The 16,510-nt window shown below is 45.5% G+C and overlaps 1 protein-coding gene across 1 annotated transcript in view; it reads left to right on the top strand.

Moving 5' to 3' along the window:
• egf (epidermal growth factor) overlaps window positions 1–9,959 on the top strand; it is a gene marked incomplete at its 5' end in the record, with an annotated part of 27,492 nt that extends 17,533 nt beyond the window's left edge. Inside the window, 6 exons of the mRNA XM_080465239.1 lie at window positions 1,624–1,740; window positions 3,207–3,381; window positions 3,915–4,079; window positions 8,312–8,411; window positions 8,698–8,788; window positions 9,155–9,959. Of these exons, the coding sequence (XP_080321365.1) occupies window positions 1,624–1,740; window positions 3,207–3,381; window positions 3,915–4,079; window positions 8,312–8,411; window positions 8,698–8,788; window positions 9,155–9,321 (815 nt within the window). The 3' untranslated portion in view covers window positions 9,322–9,959. The remainder of the gene's footprint in view (window positions 1–1,623; window positions 1,741–3,206; window positions 3,382–3,914; window positions 4,080–8,311; window positions 8,412–8,697; window positions 8,789–9,154) is intronic.
• Between the last annotated feature and the right edge of the window lie 6,551 nt (window positions 9,960–16,510).

Here is a 16,510-nt window from a genome sequence, read left to right as displayed (position 1 = left end):
TCCTGGGGAGGATAGTAATCCTGAGGAGTTTAGTAATCCTGGGGAGGATAGTAATCCTGGGGAGGATAGTAATCCTGAGGAGTTTAGTAATCCTGGGGAGGATAGTAATCCTGGGGAGGATAGTAATCCTGAGGAGGATAGTAATCCTGAGGAGTTTAGTAATCCTGGGGAGGATAGTAATCCTGGGGAGGATAGTAATCCTGAGGAGTTTAGTAATCCTGGGGAGGATAGTAATCCTGAGGAGTTTAGTAATCCTGGGGAGGATATTAATCCTGGGGAGGATAGTAATCCTGAGGAGTTTAGTAATCCTGAGGAGTTTAGTAATCCTGGGGAGGATAGTAATCCTGAGGAGGATAGTAATCCTGAGGAGTTTAGTAATCCTGGGGAGGATAGTAATCCTGAGGAGTTTAGTAATCCTGGGGAGGATAGTAATCCTGAGGAGGATAGTAATCCTGAGGAGTTTAGTAATCCTGGGGAGGATAGTAATCCTGGGGAGGATAGTAATCCTGAGGAGGATAGTAATCCTGAGGAGTTTAGTAATCCTGGGGAGGATAGTAATCCTGAGGAGGATAGTAATCCTGAGGAGTTTAGTAATCCTGAGGAGGATAGTAATCCTGGGGAGTTTAGTAATCCTGGGGAGGATAGTAATCCTGGGGAGGATAGTAATCCTGAGGAGTTTAGTAATCCTGGGGAGGATAGTAATCCTGGGGAGGATAGTAATCCTGAGGAGTTTAGTAATCCTGGGGAGGATAGTAATCCTGAGGAGGATAGTAATCCTGAGGAGGATAGTAATCCTGAGGAGTTTAGTAATCCTGGGGAGGATAGTAATCCTGGGGAGGATAGTAATCCTGAGGAGGATAGTAATCCTGAGGAGTTTAGTAATCCTGGGGAGGATAGTAATCCTGAGGAGTTTAGTAATCCTGAGGAGTTTAGTAATCCTGGGGAGGATAGTAATCCTGAGGAGGATAGTAATCCTGGGGAGGATAGCAATCCTGGGGAGGATAGTAATCCTGAGGAGTTTAGTAATCCTGGGGAGGATAGTAATCCTGGGGAGGATAGTAATCCTGAGGAGTTTAGTAATCCTGAGGAGTTTAGTAATCCTGGGGAGGATAGTAATCCTGAGGAGGATAGTAATCCTGAGGAGTTTAGTAATCCTGGGGAGGATAGTAATCCTGGGGAGGATAGTAATCCTGAGGAGTTTAGTAATCCTGAGGAGTTTAGTAATCCTGGGGAGGATAGTAATCCTGAGGAGGATAGTAATCCTGAGGAGTTTAGTAATCCTGGGGAGGATAGTAATCCTGGGGAGGATAGTAATCCTGAGGAGGATAGTAATCCTGAGGAGTTTAGTAATCCTGGGGAGGATAGTAATCCTGAGGAGGATAGTAATCCTGAGGAGTTTAGTAATCCTGAGGAGTTTAGTAATCCTGGGGAGGATAGTAATCCTGAGGAGTTTAGTAATCCTGGAGAGGATAGTAATCCTGAGGAGTTTAGTAATCCTGAGGAGTTTAGTAGTAGACTCAGTTCATGAGCCAAGTGTAGAGGATAGAGGGAAAGAAGTAAAGTACCCTAAGGTAGTTAAAGTACGTGCAGGTTTTACCTTCAGACTGTGCTGCTCCCTGTCAGACCAGCAGGAGTGCCAGGCCCTCCACTGTGGTGTGAACGCTCACTGTCTGCTGGACGCCGGACAGCCCAGGTGTCTGTGTCAGGAAGGCTTCGCAGGCGACGGACGCTCCTGCGCCGGTGAGTTCTCCTCCTGCTGGAACCCAGAAACATGAGACGGTGTGAAGCCGGCTTCAGGGACTCCATGATAGGGAACCTTCTTTATCTGCTGTGTGTTTGAGGGGGCAGGCCCAGGGTCGTCTGAGATACAGAAACATTCCAGGCAGAGGTGTCCTGAAAGTACAGATCATTTTATACTAGAGATAAACATTAATGAGAAAAGCTGCAGTTGAGATGTTAAAAAAAGAAACGTAACTGGTCCAATAGTTTGTTTTATCATGAAACACGGAGGGTTTTAGGAGGAATCAGAAAGGTACGTCATCCTCACACACATTTTCATTTTCTCTATAATTCGATATTGACGAGTGCAAGCTGGAGATGCACGACTGTGACAGAAACGCAGAATGTCAAAACACAGAAGGGAAATATTTCTGCAAGTGCCACGAAGGATACGACGGCACCGGGCAGGCCTGTGGAGCTGAGCGGGCCTGAGGAGCTGAGCAGGCCTGTGGAGCTGAGCAGGCCTGTGGAGCTGAGCGGGCCTGAGGAGCTGAGCGGGCCTGAGGAGCTGAGCGGGCCTGAGGAGCTGAGCAGGCCTGAGGAGCTGAGCAGTGCCCAACATGGCTGGACCAACAACTTTACTGCCGTCAAACCAAAACAAAACATACATTTGATTCACTGTGCTGGTGAAGGAGGGTCCAGACTATAATGTCATCAAATAGTAAAATCACAGTCACTGAGAGAATAAATCAACATGACAACTATAACATCCACGATAAGTACTCTGGAGGAGTAAACTGCACAGAAATAACAAAAATAAAGTGAAAGTCAGTCCACTTTAGGCCTCTGAACACTTTATAGTTCAGAGGCCACATACAGAGCAACCTCATCTCATCAGGTCGGACCGGTAAAAAAGAGCCATAATAACCTTTAATTCTAAATGAGAAGGTTTTTCTTCTAGAGGCGTTCGGGGTTCCAGGAGGAACAGTTTGATATTTTCACAAAAACCAAACAATTCTTCTGAAAAATGACTTTAATCTGAATAAAAAGCGACTGTAATGAAACCTTCTGGAGTAAGGTCCAGTCGAATGTCCAAACAAACGTCTCCTCAAGCTGTTGCATTCTGGGTGTTCTGACAAACTGGTGTTTGGACCGTCTGCTTGCTGGTTTGGAGACTGAATGGAGCCTCTTGCAGGCCCACAGACCCACGGGCCCACAGACCCACGGGCCCACGGGCCCACGGGCCCACGGGCCCACGGGCCCACGGGCCCACAGACCCACAGAACTTTTAACACCCGACTCAATACTTTATTAGGAAAATATCCTCATAATATCAGAAGAATTTTCCTTTTACGCTCCTGGCCAGACCTGATACTGATCTGATAACCTTCATCAGATCATCACCAGGTCTTACATCACCGGTCATGAAGTGTTGAATGACGTCACACAGACAGGAAACACACTGATCTTCTGCCTCCGTCCATCAGAAGAGGTGGAGACGCCGCCGTCATCCTGGGCGACCGCCGGCCCCCCCGTCCAGGTCACCACGCGGCGCCACGACGGCCATGATGGCGTGGAGAGCTGCCCCGCCACGCACGACACCTACTGCCTGTACCAGGGCGTCTGCCTCTACTTCCCCGAGATGGAGTCGTTCGCCTGCAAGTAAATCAACAAACTCTCTGCTTCACACATTTAACCTGAAGATTCTCACTGTCGACTTCCTCCGACTCCGAACAGGGAAACACAGATTACATTATTATTATTATTAATGTGGTTTTATACGTTTCTTATTGTTAATGCTCACATACAGTTTGTATTCCAAAGGAAGGACAAGTAATAATTATGGGGACCTAAAGGGTCTGCAGGAGACTGTCCACACAGGAGGACCTCAGTCAACCAATAGGAGCTTTGCAGGACTTGGTCTTGCAGCAGAACGAGGCGCCTGAAGCCTTTTGATTGATAAATACTTTTTTAAATTCATATAAATTCATTGAAACGTTAGCAGCCATCCAGAATCAGTTCCTCCTCAGACTGACCGCTGACAAACAGCAGATGTCACTCTCGGTCCATGATAGAAGTCAGAGTGAGTCCAGGAGGAAGACCTCAGGATGAAGTCCTCCAGGACGTGTCCTCCCGCTGCCTCTGCCCATGAGCCAATGAAAAGAGTTGACGTGAGGCTGCGCCGCCTGTTGCAGCTGCGTGTCGGGCTTCCTGGGCGAACGCTGCCAGTTCAGCGACCTGGAGTGGTTGGAGCTCCAGCAGGCCGAGAAGGAGAAGAGGAGGAACGTGGTGATGGCCGCCTGCATGGCGCTCCTGGTCTCCCTGCTCTCCGCCACGGCCTGCGTCACCTACTGCTACGGGTGAGAAACCAGCAAGCAAAGAAAGTAACTGAGAAATAACAGACAGATTCTAGAGAGGAGAAGGAAGGCAGATAGAAACAGACGTACCAGTGCATTTCCACTCCATCATTATTTCATTAAATGACAGAAGAGACGTTTCTGCTCAAAACTTTTGCTGCTAAATTTACTGTCAAACACTGAATCCTGAATCCTGCCTCCTCTCATTCCAAACACTGAATCCTGCCTCCTCTCATTCCAAACGCTGAATCCTGCCTCCTCTCATTCCAAACACTGAATCCTGAATCCTGCCTCCTCTCATTCCAAACGCTGAATCCTGCCTCCTCTCATTCCAAACACTGAATCCTGAATCCTGCCTCCTCTCATTCCAAACGCTGAATCCTGCCTCCTCTCATTCCAAACACTGAATCCTGAATCCTGCCTCCTCTCATTCCAAACACTGAATCCTGCCTCCTCTCATTCCAAACGTTGAATCCTGCCTCCTCTCATTCCAAACGCTGAATCCTGCCTCCTCTCATTCCAAACGTTGAATCCTGCCTCCTCTCATTCCAAACGCTGAATCCTGCCTCCTCTCATTCCAAACGTTGAATCCTGCCTCCTCTCATTCCAAACGCTGAATCCTGCCTCCTCTCATTCCAAACGTTGAATCCTGCCTCCTCTCATTCCAAACACTGAATCCTGCCTCCTCTCATTCCAAACACTGAATCCTGCCTCCTCTCATTCCAAACACTGAATCCTGCCTCCTCTCATTCCAAACGCTGAATCCTGCCTCCTCTCATTCCAAACGCTGCGGGACGCAGGAATGTAGTAGAGACATCAAACCAAAACTCACTGGTTCGTCTCATCAACATCTAAAACTCACTCATTGACACCTCTGACCTAAATTCAATAGGAAGTCCACAATTTGCCTTTCAGAATAAGATTTTCAGGCCAAATTTAAACGGGCTTTAAACTCGGTCTCCTCTGAAGGTGAGAAGCTAATAGCTGACCGAGGAAACGCTTCTGCTCTCGACAGCTGGCAAACTGCCATTAACCTCAACGCCACGCTGTCAGCAGCAGGCTGTAAGAATACCCAGAATGCAACAGCTCCAGGAGAACTTCTCTGGATTTTACACCAGGAGGTTTCATTAGAATTGGCTTTATGTTGAAATTTGAGTCATTTTTTGTAGTAATTGTTTAGTGTTTGTGGAAAATATAGACATTTTCATCATGTATATTCTGTACTACAGCAAAGGAAAAGGGTTAGGGTTATATTAGAGATAATACATCATAAACAGTCCGCAGTCGCTTCTGCAGCAAACCAAGATCACTTCTTAGATCTTCAGGAGGATCAGTGACTTTTCCCACCTGGAGAAACAAACTGAGCTGAATCCTCAAGTTGTTCAGAGCCGCCGTCTGCGTGTGAAGCAGGTCGGTCCAGAAGTGATCCGACTGTATTTAAGGTGGAAGTGATGGACGCCTGCAGGCCACCCGTCCCCCCGTCCCCCTGTCCCCGTACTCCCGTCCCCGTCCTCCCATCCTCCCGTCCTCCTTATCCTCATCATCCTCCCGTCCTCCTCATCCTCCTGTCCTCCCGTCCTCCTCATCCTCCTGTCCTCCCGTCCTCCTCATCCTCCCGTCCTCCCGTCCTCCTCATCCTCCCGTCCTCCCGTCCTCCTCATCCTCCCGTCCTCCTCATCCTCCCGTCCTCCCGTCCTCCTCATCCTCCCGTCCTCCTCATCCTCCCGTCCTCCTCATCCTCCTGTCCTCCCGTCCTCCTCATCCTCCCGTCCTCCTCATCCTCCCGTCCTCCCATCCTCCCGTCCCCCGTCCTCCTCATCCTCCCGTCCTCCTCATCCTCCCATCCTCCCGTCCTCCCGTCCTCCTTATCCTCCCGTCCTCCTCATCCTCCCGTCCTCCCGTCCTCCTCATCCTCCCGTCCTCCTCATCCTCCCGTCCTCCTCATCCTCCTGTCCTCCCGTCCTCCTCATCCTCCCGTCCTCCCGTCCTCCCGTCCTCCCGTCCCCCGTCCTCCTCATCCTCCCGTCCTCCTTATCCTCCCATCCTCCTCATCCTCCCGTCCTCCCGTCCTCCTCATCCTCCCGTCCTCCTCATCCTCCTGTCCTCCCGTCCTCCTCATCATCCCGTCTTCCCGTCCCCCGTCCTCCTCATCCTCCCGTCCTCCTCATCCTCCCGTCCTCCTCATCCTCCCGTCCCCCGTCCTCCTCATCCTCCTGTCCTCCCGTCCTCCTCATCCTCCCGTCCTCCCGTCCCCCGTCCTCCTCATCCTCCTGTCCTCCCGTCCTCCTCATCCTCCTGTCCTCCCGTCCTCCTCATCCTCCCGTCCTCCTGTCCTCCCGTCCTCCTCATCCTCCCGTCCTCCCGTCCTCCTCATCCTCCCGTCCTCCCGTCCCCCGTCCTCCCGTCCTCCTCATCCTCCCGTCCTCCCGTCCTCCTCATCCTCCCGTCCTCCTCATCCTCCTGTCCTCCCATCCTCCTCATCCTCCCGTCCTCCCGTCCCCCGTCCTCCCGTCCTCCTCATCCTCCCGTCCTCCCGTCCTCCTCATCCTCCCGTCCTCCTCATCCTCCCGTCCTCCCATCCTCCTCATCCCACCTGAGAAGCAGCTGATTGGTTGTCGTCGTCTCGCCTCCACACTCAAGAGTCCAAACTCACCGAGCGCTGCCGCCGCCTCGGCCCGCCGCCTCGGCCCGCCGCCTCGGCCCGCCGGTTCCCCGCCGGTTCCCCGCCTGTTCCCCGACTGTTCCCCGGCGGTTCCCCGGCGGTTCCCCGGTAGAAGCGGCACGCTTTCAATTACACGCTTGGTTTAACTTGTTCTGCAGCAATTACACATAAAATAGGTCATTTCTCAGCTGCAGGATGGAGCTGCTGAGGTTTGACCTCAGAGGAAGAGGGATGGAGCCGCCAATCACCTGCACACACACACACACACACACACACACACACATACACACACACACACACACACACACACATACACACACACACACACACACACACACACACACACACACACACACACACACATACACACACACACACACACACACACACACACACACACACACACACACACACACACACACACACACACACACACACACACACACACACACACACACACACACACACAGTGAAGAGAAAGAGCTTAAAGAACACAGTGAGCTTCATGTTGGTGTTTTTTTATGTTTGATGTTGTTTTTCCTGTAAGTCTGAATCCTATCAGACATTCAAGTGTTTGAATTCAACATATTTACAATTCACAAATTAACACGACTAACTCGTACAAATTCAAATATATTCAGAGATATACACAGTACCTGCGATGCTAAAACAAACTTTGATTTACATTATTTTACCTTAATGAGCCGCATGCTTTTATTTAATCTTTACTTTTTCTCTTCTTCCCTCATTTAACTGAACTCAAATGTTTTTTTAATTTAAATTTTTGTATTGTAATTTTGTCTTGAATATAATCCAGTTTACATTTCAATAGTAAACATACACCGAAATAATAACTTTATTATGTTGTGAAGGATTTTAGGACTTAATCATCTACAGAGTTGATTTTTCTCATCTTAATTTATAGTCAAATTAATTCTAATACTCAAAAATCCCTGACTTAATTGTAATAAATCCAGTTTATTAAGAATTTCCATGAGAAATGTGATATTACTCCTGAAAATTAATGTGTTTTTCTTATAAAAATGTCCAGTATGTAGTTGAAACAGTTTGATTTTGCTGAAGTTTATTTATCTGTTTTTAATCCACAGTTTTAAGTTATGTTTATTTTGTTTTATTCCCAGAATTCTAAAAATGTGCACATGGAAGTAGTTTTTAAATATTAGGATCCAAAGACACGGCGGTGTGATTTTGAAATGTTTTTTTTTCATTGTATAAAGTCTGTAATGACAAACCTGTTTAACCTGTTTAATGTGCTTTAAACTATTAATAATCTCCTTTGTTTTCCAATTGTTTGACCTTATTGATAAAGTAAATACAGCGCCTCCTTCTGGCTGATTGGAAAATTGCACTCTCAATCTACCTGAGCTCATTTAAACAATTAAAAGTAATGCATATTATTAAATAAATTCTTATACATTTCTTATATTATTATAAGGAGTAACCATCAACTGTGATGACATCGTCTTCAGTCTAGACTCTTCTATGAACAGGTCCGTTGACCTTTGACCTCTTCCAGACCCAGTGAGTCTGACCCGAGTGTTTTGGTTCTCAGGACCAGGAAACTTTTCCACAAACGGCCGTCGGAGGATAACGTGAGTGAAACCAGCCTGACGGACGACGGCGCATCGGAGAGCACGACCAGCGTACCGCCGGTGACATTAAATCTAATATTATGAAAATGAACTAAAGATTGTTTTCTAATTCTAAATTTCCTTCTAAAAGTAGAAACAGTAAAAGCTGAAGTATTTTCTATTCATTCAGTTGAAAGAAAAGAAAAGAAAGGTCCTGGTTTGATATATTTCTGACTTGATTTCTGGCTCCTTTTGGACGTATACCAAATATATATATATATATATATATATATATATATATATATATATGAATGGAAAGTATATAGTTTATAGTTAAAACTCTTAATGTGACCGTCTGAACCTGCAGGTCTACATCGTGGTAGAAAATGGACTGGATGGAAAGATTCTCCCCGCCGGTCCTGGACGAGCCGTTTGTCCCTCCTGCTCCTCAGAAACAGGTCCTGTCCTCCAGACCATCCTGTCCTCTAGACCACCCTGTCCTCCAGACCATCCTGTCCTCTAGACCACCCTGTCCTCCAGACCACCCTGTCCTCCAGACCATCCTGTCCTCTAGACCACCCTGTCCTCCAGACCGTCCACTTCTCCAGACCGTCCACTTCTCCAGACCATCCTGTCCTCTAGACCACCCTGTCCTCCAGACCGTCCACTTCTCCAGACCGTCCACTTCTCCAGACTGTCCTGTCCTCCAGACCATCCACTTCTCCAGACCGTCCTGTCCTCCAGACCGTCCTGTCCTCCAGACCGTCCTGCCCTCCAGACTGTCCTGTCCTCCAAAGGTGTTAAACGTCTCTTTTCTTTTTCAGGCTCCGGTCCTGAGGAGTGTGGATCGTTCTGCAGACATAAGGACGGCTACCAGCGCTCCGTCTCCGTCTCACCAACCAACAGACCCTCCATCACTCCCGTCCTTCCAGTTCAAGCCTGTTCTTCTTTCAACCCGACAGACTCAGAGGACGGAGTCACGTCCTCCTGAGACGATCGTTTCAGAAGAAACTCCTGGACACATCAGACACACTCACACACAGATCACTGAAAATACTGCTATTCTGCCCAAATTATACTACAAGTGAAAGTACTGCTGTTGAAAACAAGACCACGTAGTGAAGTACAAGGTGATTATTGCATTTACCTGCAACAGAGGTGTTGAACACACTTTAGTTCATATGAGCCGGACCAGAACAATAGTACCACAATAACCCTTCAATTCAAACAAAGTTTTTCTTTAAGAGAATATGTGATGAAAATGTCTATATTTTTTTAAAAACCAAACATTCACGACTGAAAATGACAACAATTTCAACATAAAGCCAATTTAAATGAAACCTTCTGGTGCAAGTCCACAGAACTGTTGCATTGTGGGTATTTTCTACAAACTTACCCTGGTGGCATGGCTTTCAACAAAATGCTCGTTTGATAGTTTTCATCACTGATTCTCTGCTCGGGTCTCAGTACTGTGTTGTGCTCACTACTCTTAAAAGATTTCTTTTTAAAAAAAGTCTTTGTTTTATTTGAAATATTTACAGTTTTTCTAGTTGGATGGGCGGAGCCGGGGCGAGGAGATTTTATGTTCGACACTTTGAAATGTTTGAAATGAGATTAAAGCAGCAGAGGAAAGAAAAACAAATCAAAATGTGACTCTTGGTATTAAATCCTACTCAGTAGATTACCTGAAATAGTACTTCAGTGTCCGCCACTCATAAATATTTCTTTCTTTCCTATAGGAACAATAATGAGTAAATACTGTATATAAAAGTATAGTTGAGATTATTAACACTGATACTGCAGCACAAACGTACGTCTTCAAACATTTTCACCTGCAAACAGAAGAAGCTATTTTCAGTCCTAATCTCAATCAGAAACACACATTTCACTACATCGTTTCTCCTTAAATCATATTTATGAAGCGTTTCTGTCCCGAGGAAACAATCCTCAGAATAAAATGCAGTGGTTGGTGGTAATTATCACCAATATCACTGTTATGGTTCTAAACTCCTGCCGAGTTTATTCAACAACACTGAACTTTAAAATGGGAAACGTTTCATTGAGCGACGTTTCAATACAGATAGAATGAGATTGTTGGATGAGGAGGATAATCCAGTTTACATTTGGGTTCATAAGATAAATAAAACAGGTGGTCGTCACAATAACTGCTGTTTGTTTCCGGGTGATGGTAAAAGCTGTTCATGTTAAAAGCTCTTTGTGTTCCAAGCTATGGTAACTCCTGCAGCTGACTCATAAACAGATTATCTCAATGTGAAACACAAACATGAATAATCTCCTCTTCATCTAACCATCAAGCCTCTTCCACTGTCTGCAGCCGCTTCAGAAGTTTCCTCCACCGCCGGTGTTTAAAGGGACAGATTTTGTGTTTTTATCCAAAGGCGACTTTTTGCATTTGTCATATATTCTGCAGCAGAGTAGATTTACGGACAAAATGTTTTGGAAATGTTTTTATTTTGTTTATTTTGTTTTGACTTAAGTCGCATCTATTTTGGAAAAATTTACTAATTTCTAAAGAGTTGAGCAGAAAAAAAAAAAAGCATGACCACACTGCTGTGAAAGGTTTTCTGTTAATTTACTCAAATGAAAAATGTTCATGTTTTATTTATTATTTCATACAAAAACCTTTTGTTGAAGGAGATTTATGAAATGACAAAGAGAGTTTAAAAGAGTTATATCATATAAAATCTACTTTCTGAAGGTTCTCCAGCAGTACTACTCGTCCCCATACCTGGACTGACGTCCCAGAAGTGAAGACAGTCTGTCCTCTCTCTCCCTGGCTTGTTTCAGGTTTTAAAAAGTGTGTTGCTCCAAGCAGCCAATCAGAATCAAACCCTATATAGTGTCATCGGGGGTTTAGCCAATCCCAATCAAGGTAGGCCCTCCCTTTGACTCCTCCCACAATTAGGCAGCTCTGCTCTGGCACATGGCACCACCAGAGGAAGTACTTCCTCCTCTTCCCAAGATGGGCATGTGTGGGCGGAGTCAGTCCAGCTCACACAGACACAGCAGATTCTGAATGTAGCTCCTATGATCCAATATTCAAATGAGGAAAATCAAGGAGGAGCTAGAAACTTAGAATACTGAAGGTTTCTGGAGCGACCAGACCAGGAGGAGGAGGAGGACAGGAGGAGGAGGAGAACAGGAGGAGGAGGAGGAGAACAGGAGGAGGAGGAGGAGGAGGAGGAGGAGAACAGGAGGAGGAGGTGAACAGGAGGAGGAGGAGGAGGAGGACAGGAGGAGGAGGAGGAGGAGGAGAACAGGAGGAGGAGGAGGAGGAGGAGAACAGGAGGAGGAGGTGAACAGGAGGAGGAGGAGGAGAACAGGAGGAGGAGAACAGGAGGAGCAGGAGGAGGAGAACAGGAGGAGGAGGAGAACAGGGGGAGGAGGAGAACAGGAGGAGGAGGGGGACAGGAGGAGGAGAACAGGAGGAGGAGGAGAACAGGAGGAGGAGGAGAACAGGAGGAGGAGGAGAACAGGAGGAGGAGGAGGAGGACAGGAGGAGGAGAACAGGAGGAGGAGAACAGGAGGAGGAGGAGAACAGGAGGAGGAGGAGGAGCAGAACAGGAGGAGGAGGAGGAGAACAGGAGGAGGAGGAGGAGGAGAACAGGAGGAGGAGAACAGGAGGAGGAGTTAAAGCCGATAATATGACACTTTTAGTTCAACAGAAAATGTTTGAAGGAAAGAATAAATATCTGTTGATTTCCACTGAAAGTCTTTGAAAAGTTTTTAAGTCTGTGAAATTAGAGATTCAAGACTTTTCTATTCTGTCAAGATTCTGCACCTTTGGGCTCTAACTGGAATTAAGAATGTCCTATTTTGGTCAATAAAAGTATATTTCAGAAACATTCCGCTGCAGCAAAACCTTTCTTCAACTCACTGAAATGTACTTTTATTACAACATAATTTTCTTAGAATTGCCAGATTCTGTTCTGTCGTCTCTCTCATCAGTTTGACGCTCGTCTCTCCTCCGTCTTCGCTCTAGTGATGTCGCAGCCGAACGCCACTCCATCTGTCTGCCTCCATCTCCTCCTCAAGGTTGACTGGGAACAGTTAATAGAAGGAGCTGTGGCAGAAAACAAAGCACTTTAACTCAGAAAACCATCAGGAGCCACATCGATATTGATTTCTGTGGCAGGACACACTTACCTATATATTGGCCTCCATTAAGGGCTAACAGACAGGAGAGGGCGCCGCTGCAGACAGCCACACATCAGCCACACATCAGCCACACATCAGCCACACATCAGCCACACATCAGCCCTCCAGTCCAGATGAAATTGGCCCCAGTGTCAATTTCTCTTGTATTACGGCTCAATTGGGGCAACAGGGGGCAATAGAGTCACTGACTCTGCACCCAGCAGGGACCTGGAGGGGGGTGCACTTTTTCTTTCACATTTTAAATGATAATAAGACATTTCTGTACTAAAGAGCGTTTCTTCCCTCCATTATGTTGCTCTCATGTATGTTCTAGTTAATGTAAAGTTTTAAATGCAGGTTTCCTTTCTAAGTAATAAACAGAACAAACCAACTCCAGGTTAATGAAGGATGTTTCCATTGTGAGACACAAGAGCAAACCACTAAACCTCTGGAGTTTTGGCCTCATGACTCTGATTGTCAGCGAACATGTTGAGGAAATCTGTGAAAGAACCTCAACATTTCACATTTATTATACTTCAGAATATACAGAAATGTATTGACATCTGAAGCTGCCGCTGAACTAAATCTGATCATTTTGATGCTCACGTGCAACAGTAGTGATAAAAGGTCTGATTCAACTGAAGAATATTGCCGCGTTTAAAATATCTCGTTGTTAAAAGCAGCCAGGTCCACCACGTGGATAGTTCCTCCTCTACGTTCACTGAAATAAATCTTCCTTTACACTGAGCCTCATATCCACCTGGTTCCTTGCTGCTATGAGCAGCCACACCTGTAGGGGGCAGTGTAACGAGATGCATGAAGTCTTGATAGCCAATCAGAATCCTGGAAAAACACAGCATCAAGTATTGTGAAGTAAAACTCTGCCTCCCTCATTTAGATGCAAACGGAGACAAGCTACATGACAGTGTTTGGTAAAAGTACATTTTGTTCAGATTTCCCTCTATATGTGTGTTTACTGAGTAAAAGAAGTATTAGTTTTACTAGTTAGGGATCGAGCTTGAACGGCCGGGACTCCTTGTATTTCAGGTTTGTTCTCCAGAGGCGGCGGATTTCAGACACATTCTATAGAAGACGAGACATAAAAGCTTCTTCAGTCCAGGTGAACAACTTCCAAATATTAAACTAAACTAGATCAACTAACTAACTAACTAACTAACTCCATGAACTAAACAACAACACAACACACACTCACAAGCCTAATAGAACCCAAATAAAGACATTTGAAACAAAGCAACCCAACTCCCACAATGCATTGCAGCGATCAGCTCTGTGATGAAGTGTTAATATAACAAAATGAAGATGGCCTTGCCTCCCCTTGCCTCCCCTTGCCCCCTCTTGCCTCCCCTTGCCTCCCTTGCAGCAAAGCAGCCCTAAACCATGATGCTGCCTCCTCCGTACTTCACCGTTTGGATGAGATATTTGTTATGTCAGTCTGAAGTCAGGAGGAGTTTCAGAGGTGGACTTCAGTCTCTCTTACGGCTCAAACAGACCTGAAACCCGCTCAATAGATCCAGGAGTGATGGAGCAGAAAGGAACCCTAACAGGATGGTGCAGGACGGAGGACGGATCAGACGGAGCAGAGACGTGGACCGGAGACACACACTTAATGACTGGACTTTCTTTTTCAAAATGCATCTAAGATACACGAAACCTTCCTGGAGCAACAATATGACATGTGCTGTTTGTCCATTAGCTGATTTTGTGTTTTCCAGCCAGATGGCTGCAGCTTTGTCTCGTCTCACGTCTCCATCCAGCCCAGAGGACAGCTGAGGAGAGCGAGAAGAGGGAATTAGCAGCCCACTCAAAGGCTTTGCTCTGATCCTCCAGGTCAGGCGTTCCTCCCTGCAGCTCTCCAGCAGGACGGAGGAACACTGCTTTGGGAGGATTTGGGCAGACTTAAACTCCAATGTGAATGTTGGGGGAGGAGGTCTTAATGCTTGTGTTGGACATGGACACATGAGCCAGAATCTATGTCTGGAGGACGAGCCCCGACCTCAGAGCGTCCCCAGATACTGTTTCCTCCTGAGGGGACGCTCACAGCAACATTCTAGACTCTCTAAAGACTCAAACCTGCATCTATCAAGAGGCTGTGAATCCTCAATATCCTCAATATCAGTGAGAACTGCAATATAAATATTTATACTGAAAGACAACGTCACTCCGAACCGCTTGACTCCATGTTTTCATTACTAGACGTCCTCAGGTTGATCTGACGACGGAGTTATACAACATTTAAATAAAGACAAATCTGCTTTTTCCTTGTTTGACAATGGATAAAAAGTTCACATTTAATTCAGTATATCGTTACACAAACCTGGAAATGGTGATACTTCTAAGATACTTCTAAGATATTTCTAAGATACTTCTAAGATACTTCTAAGATACTTCTAAGATAGTTCTAAGATAATTCTAAGATATTTCTAAGATATTTCTAAGATATTTCTAAGATATTTCTAAGATACTTCTAAGATACTTCTAAGATACTTCTAAGATACTTCTAAGATAATTCTAAGATATTTCTAAGATATTTCTAAGATATTTCTAAGATACTTCTAAGATACTTCTAAGATACTTCTAAGATAATTCTAAGATATTTCTAAGATATTTCTAAGATATTTCTAAAATACTTCTAAGATATTTCTAAGATATTTCTAAGATATTTCTAAGGTATTTCTAAGGTATTTCTAAGGTATTTCTAAAGAAGGAACTAAATGATCATTTCACAGTGAAATGTCCCAAAAATCAATGAAAGATTTAACAAATAATCCAAAGTTTACTGATCAGTAAAAGTGTTTCCCTTCAGGCTGATGGTGAAAGAAAGTTCATCAATCTGCTCAACTTCCTTCATCAGTCGTGTGTTCACCAGTTCACCCGTTCACCCGTTCACCAGTTCACCAGTTCACCCGTTCACCCGTTCACCCGTTCACACGTTCACCAGTTCACCCGTTCACCCGTTCACCCGTTCACCCGTTCACCAGTTCACCCGTTCACCCGTTCACACGTTCACCAGTTCACCCGTTCACCCGTTCACCCGTTCACCCGTTCACCAGTTCACCCGTTCACCCGTTCACCCGTTCACCAGTTCACCAGTTCACCCGTTCACCCGTTCACCAGTTCACCCGTTCACCAGTTCACCCGTTCACCCGTTCACCCGTTCACCAGTTCACCAGTTCACCCGTTCACCCGTTCACCAGTTCACCCGTTCACCCGTTCACCAGTTCACCCGTTCACCCGTTCACCAGTTCACCCGTTCACCCGTTCACCCGTTCACCAGTTCACCCGTTCACCCTCACACCTGAAGACAGATTCTTCTGCTTCAGCAACTTTATCAAATCAGTTTGATTCCTGGTAAATAAATCAGCTTCAACAATTGCATGTATTTGATAGTTTGTTTGGGTCGTTTGAGCTGCAGGCTGGATTAGCCTCTCCAGCATTTCACCATGACAGCTTGTTGTTTCTCACTATTATTCTTTTGTTCAATGTTCAGTAAGAAGAAGCTGCTTCGTTGACGGTCCGACGGGGACTTTTGGTATCGTGACTGTGAAGAATCGAGGAGAAATCATGATTCAAAAGAAAATGATTGTAAATGATTAAAGTGGGTTTATTTATTGGCCGCGGCCATCTTTATCCATCATTTACAATGTGAATCAATATAATCAGATAACATCTTAAAAACTTAAGAAGAACTGGAGGCAGAGCAGGTTATTAAAGGATGTTTATTAAAGATATCTTTACATTTAGCAGGACCGAGTACGTTTTGTTCCTCTAGTTGAGATGAGCCCTCCTCAGATAAATGACCCACCCCTGGACTATATATATATATATATAAAACGATCCATTTTAACATTTGATAGCTGCTTAAATATCATACATGTGTTTTTTCTACAATTCAATTTGATGACTTTTCCTAAAGAGACCAAATATATTCAATTTCTTTAATTGTTTTCTAGATTTAGTCTTTTCTACTTCTAGTTTTCTGCAAAACATGTAATTGTAGCAGG

Source organism: Lipophrys pholis (assembly GCF_963383615.2).
Source record: "Lipophrys pholis genome assembly, chromosome: 6".
NCBI classification, from domain to species: domain Eukaryota; kingdom Metazoa; phylum Chordata; class Actinopteri; order Blenniiformes; family Blenniidae; genus Lipophrys; species Lipophrys pholis.
This window is presented reverse-complemented; position numbering and strand designations above follow the sequence as displayed.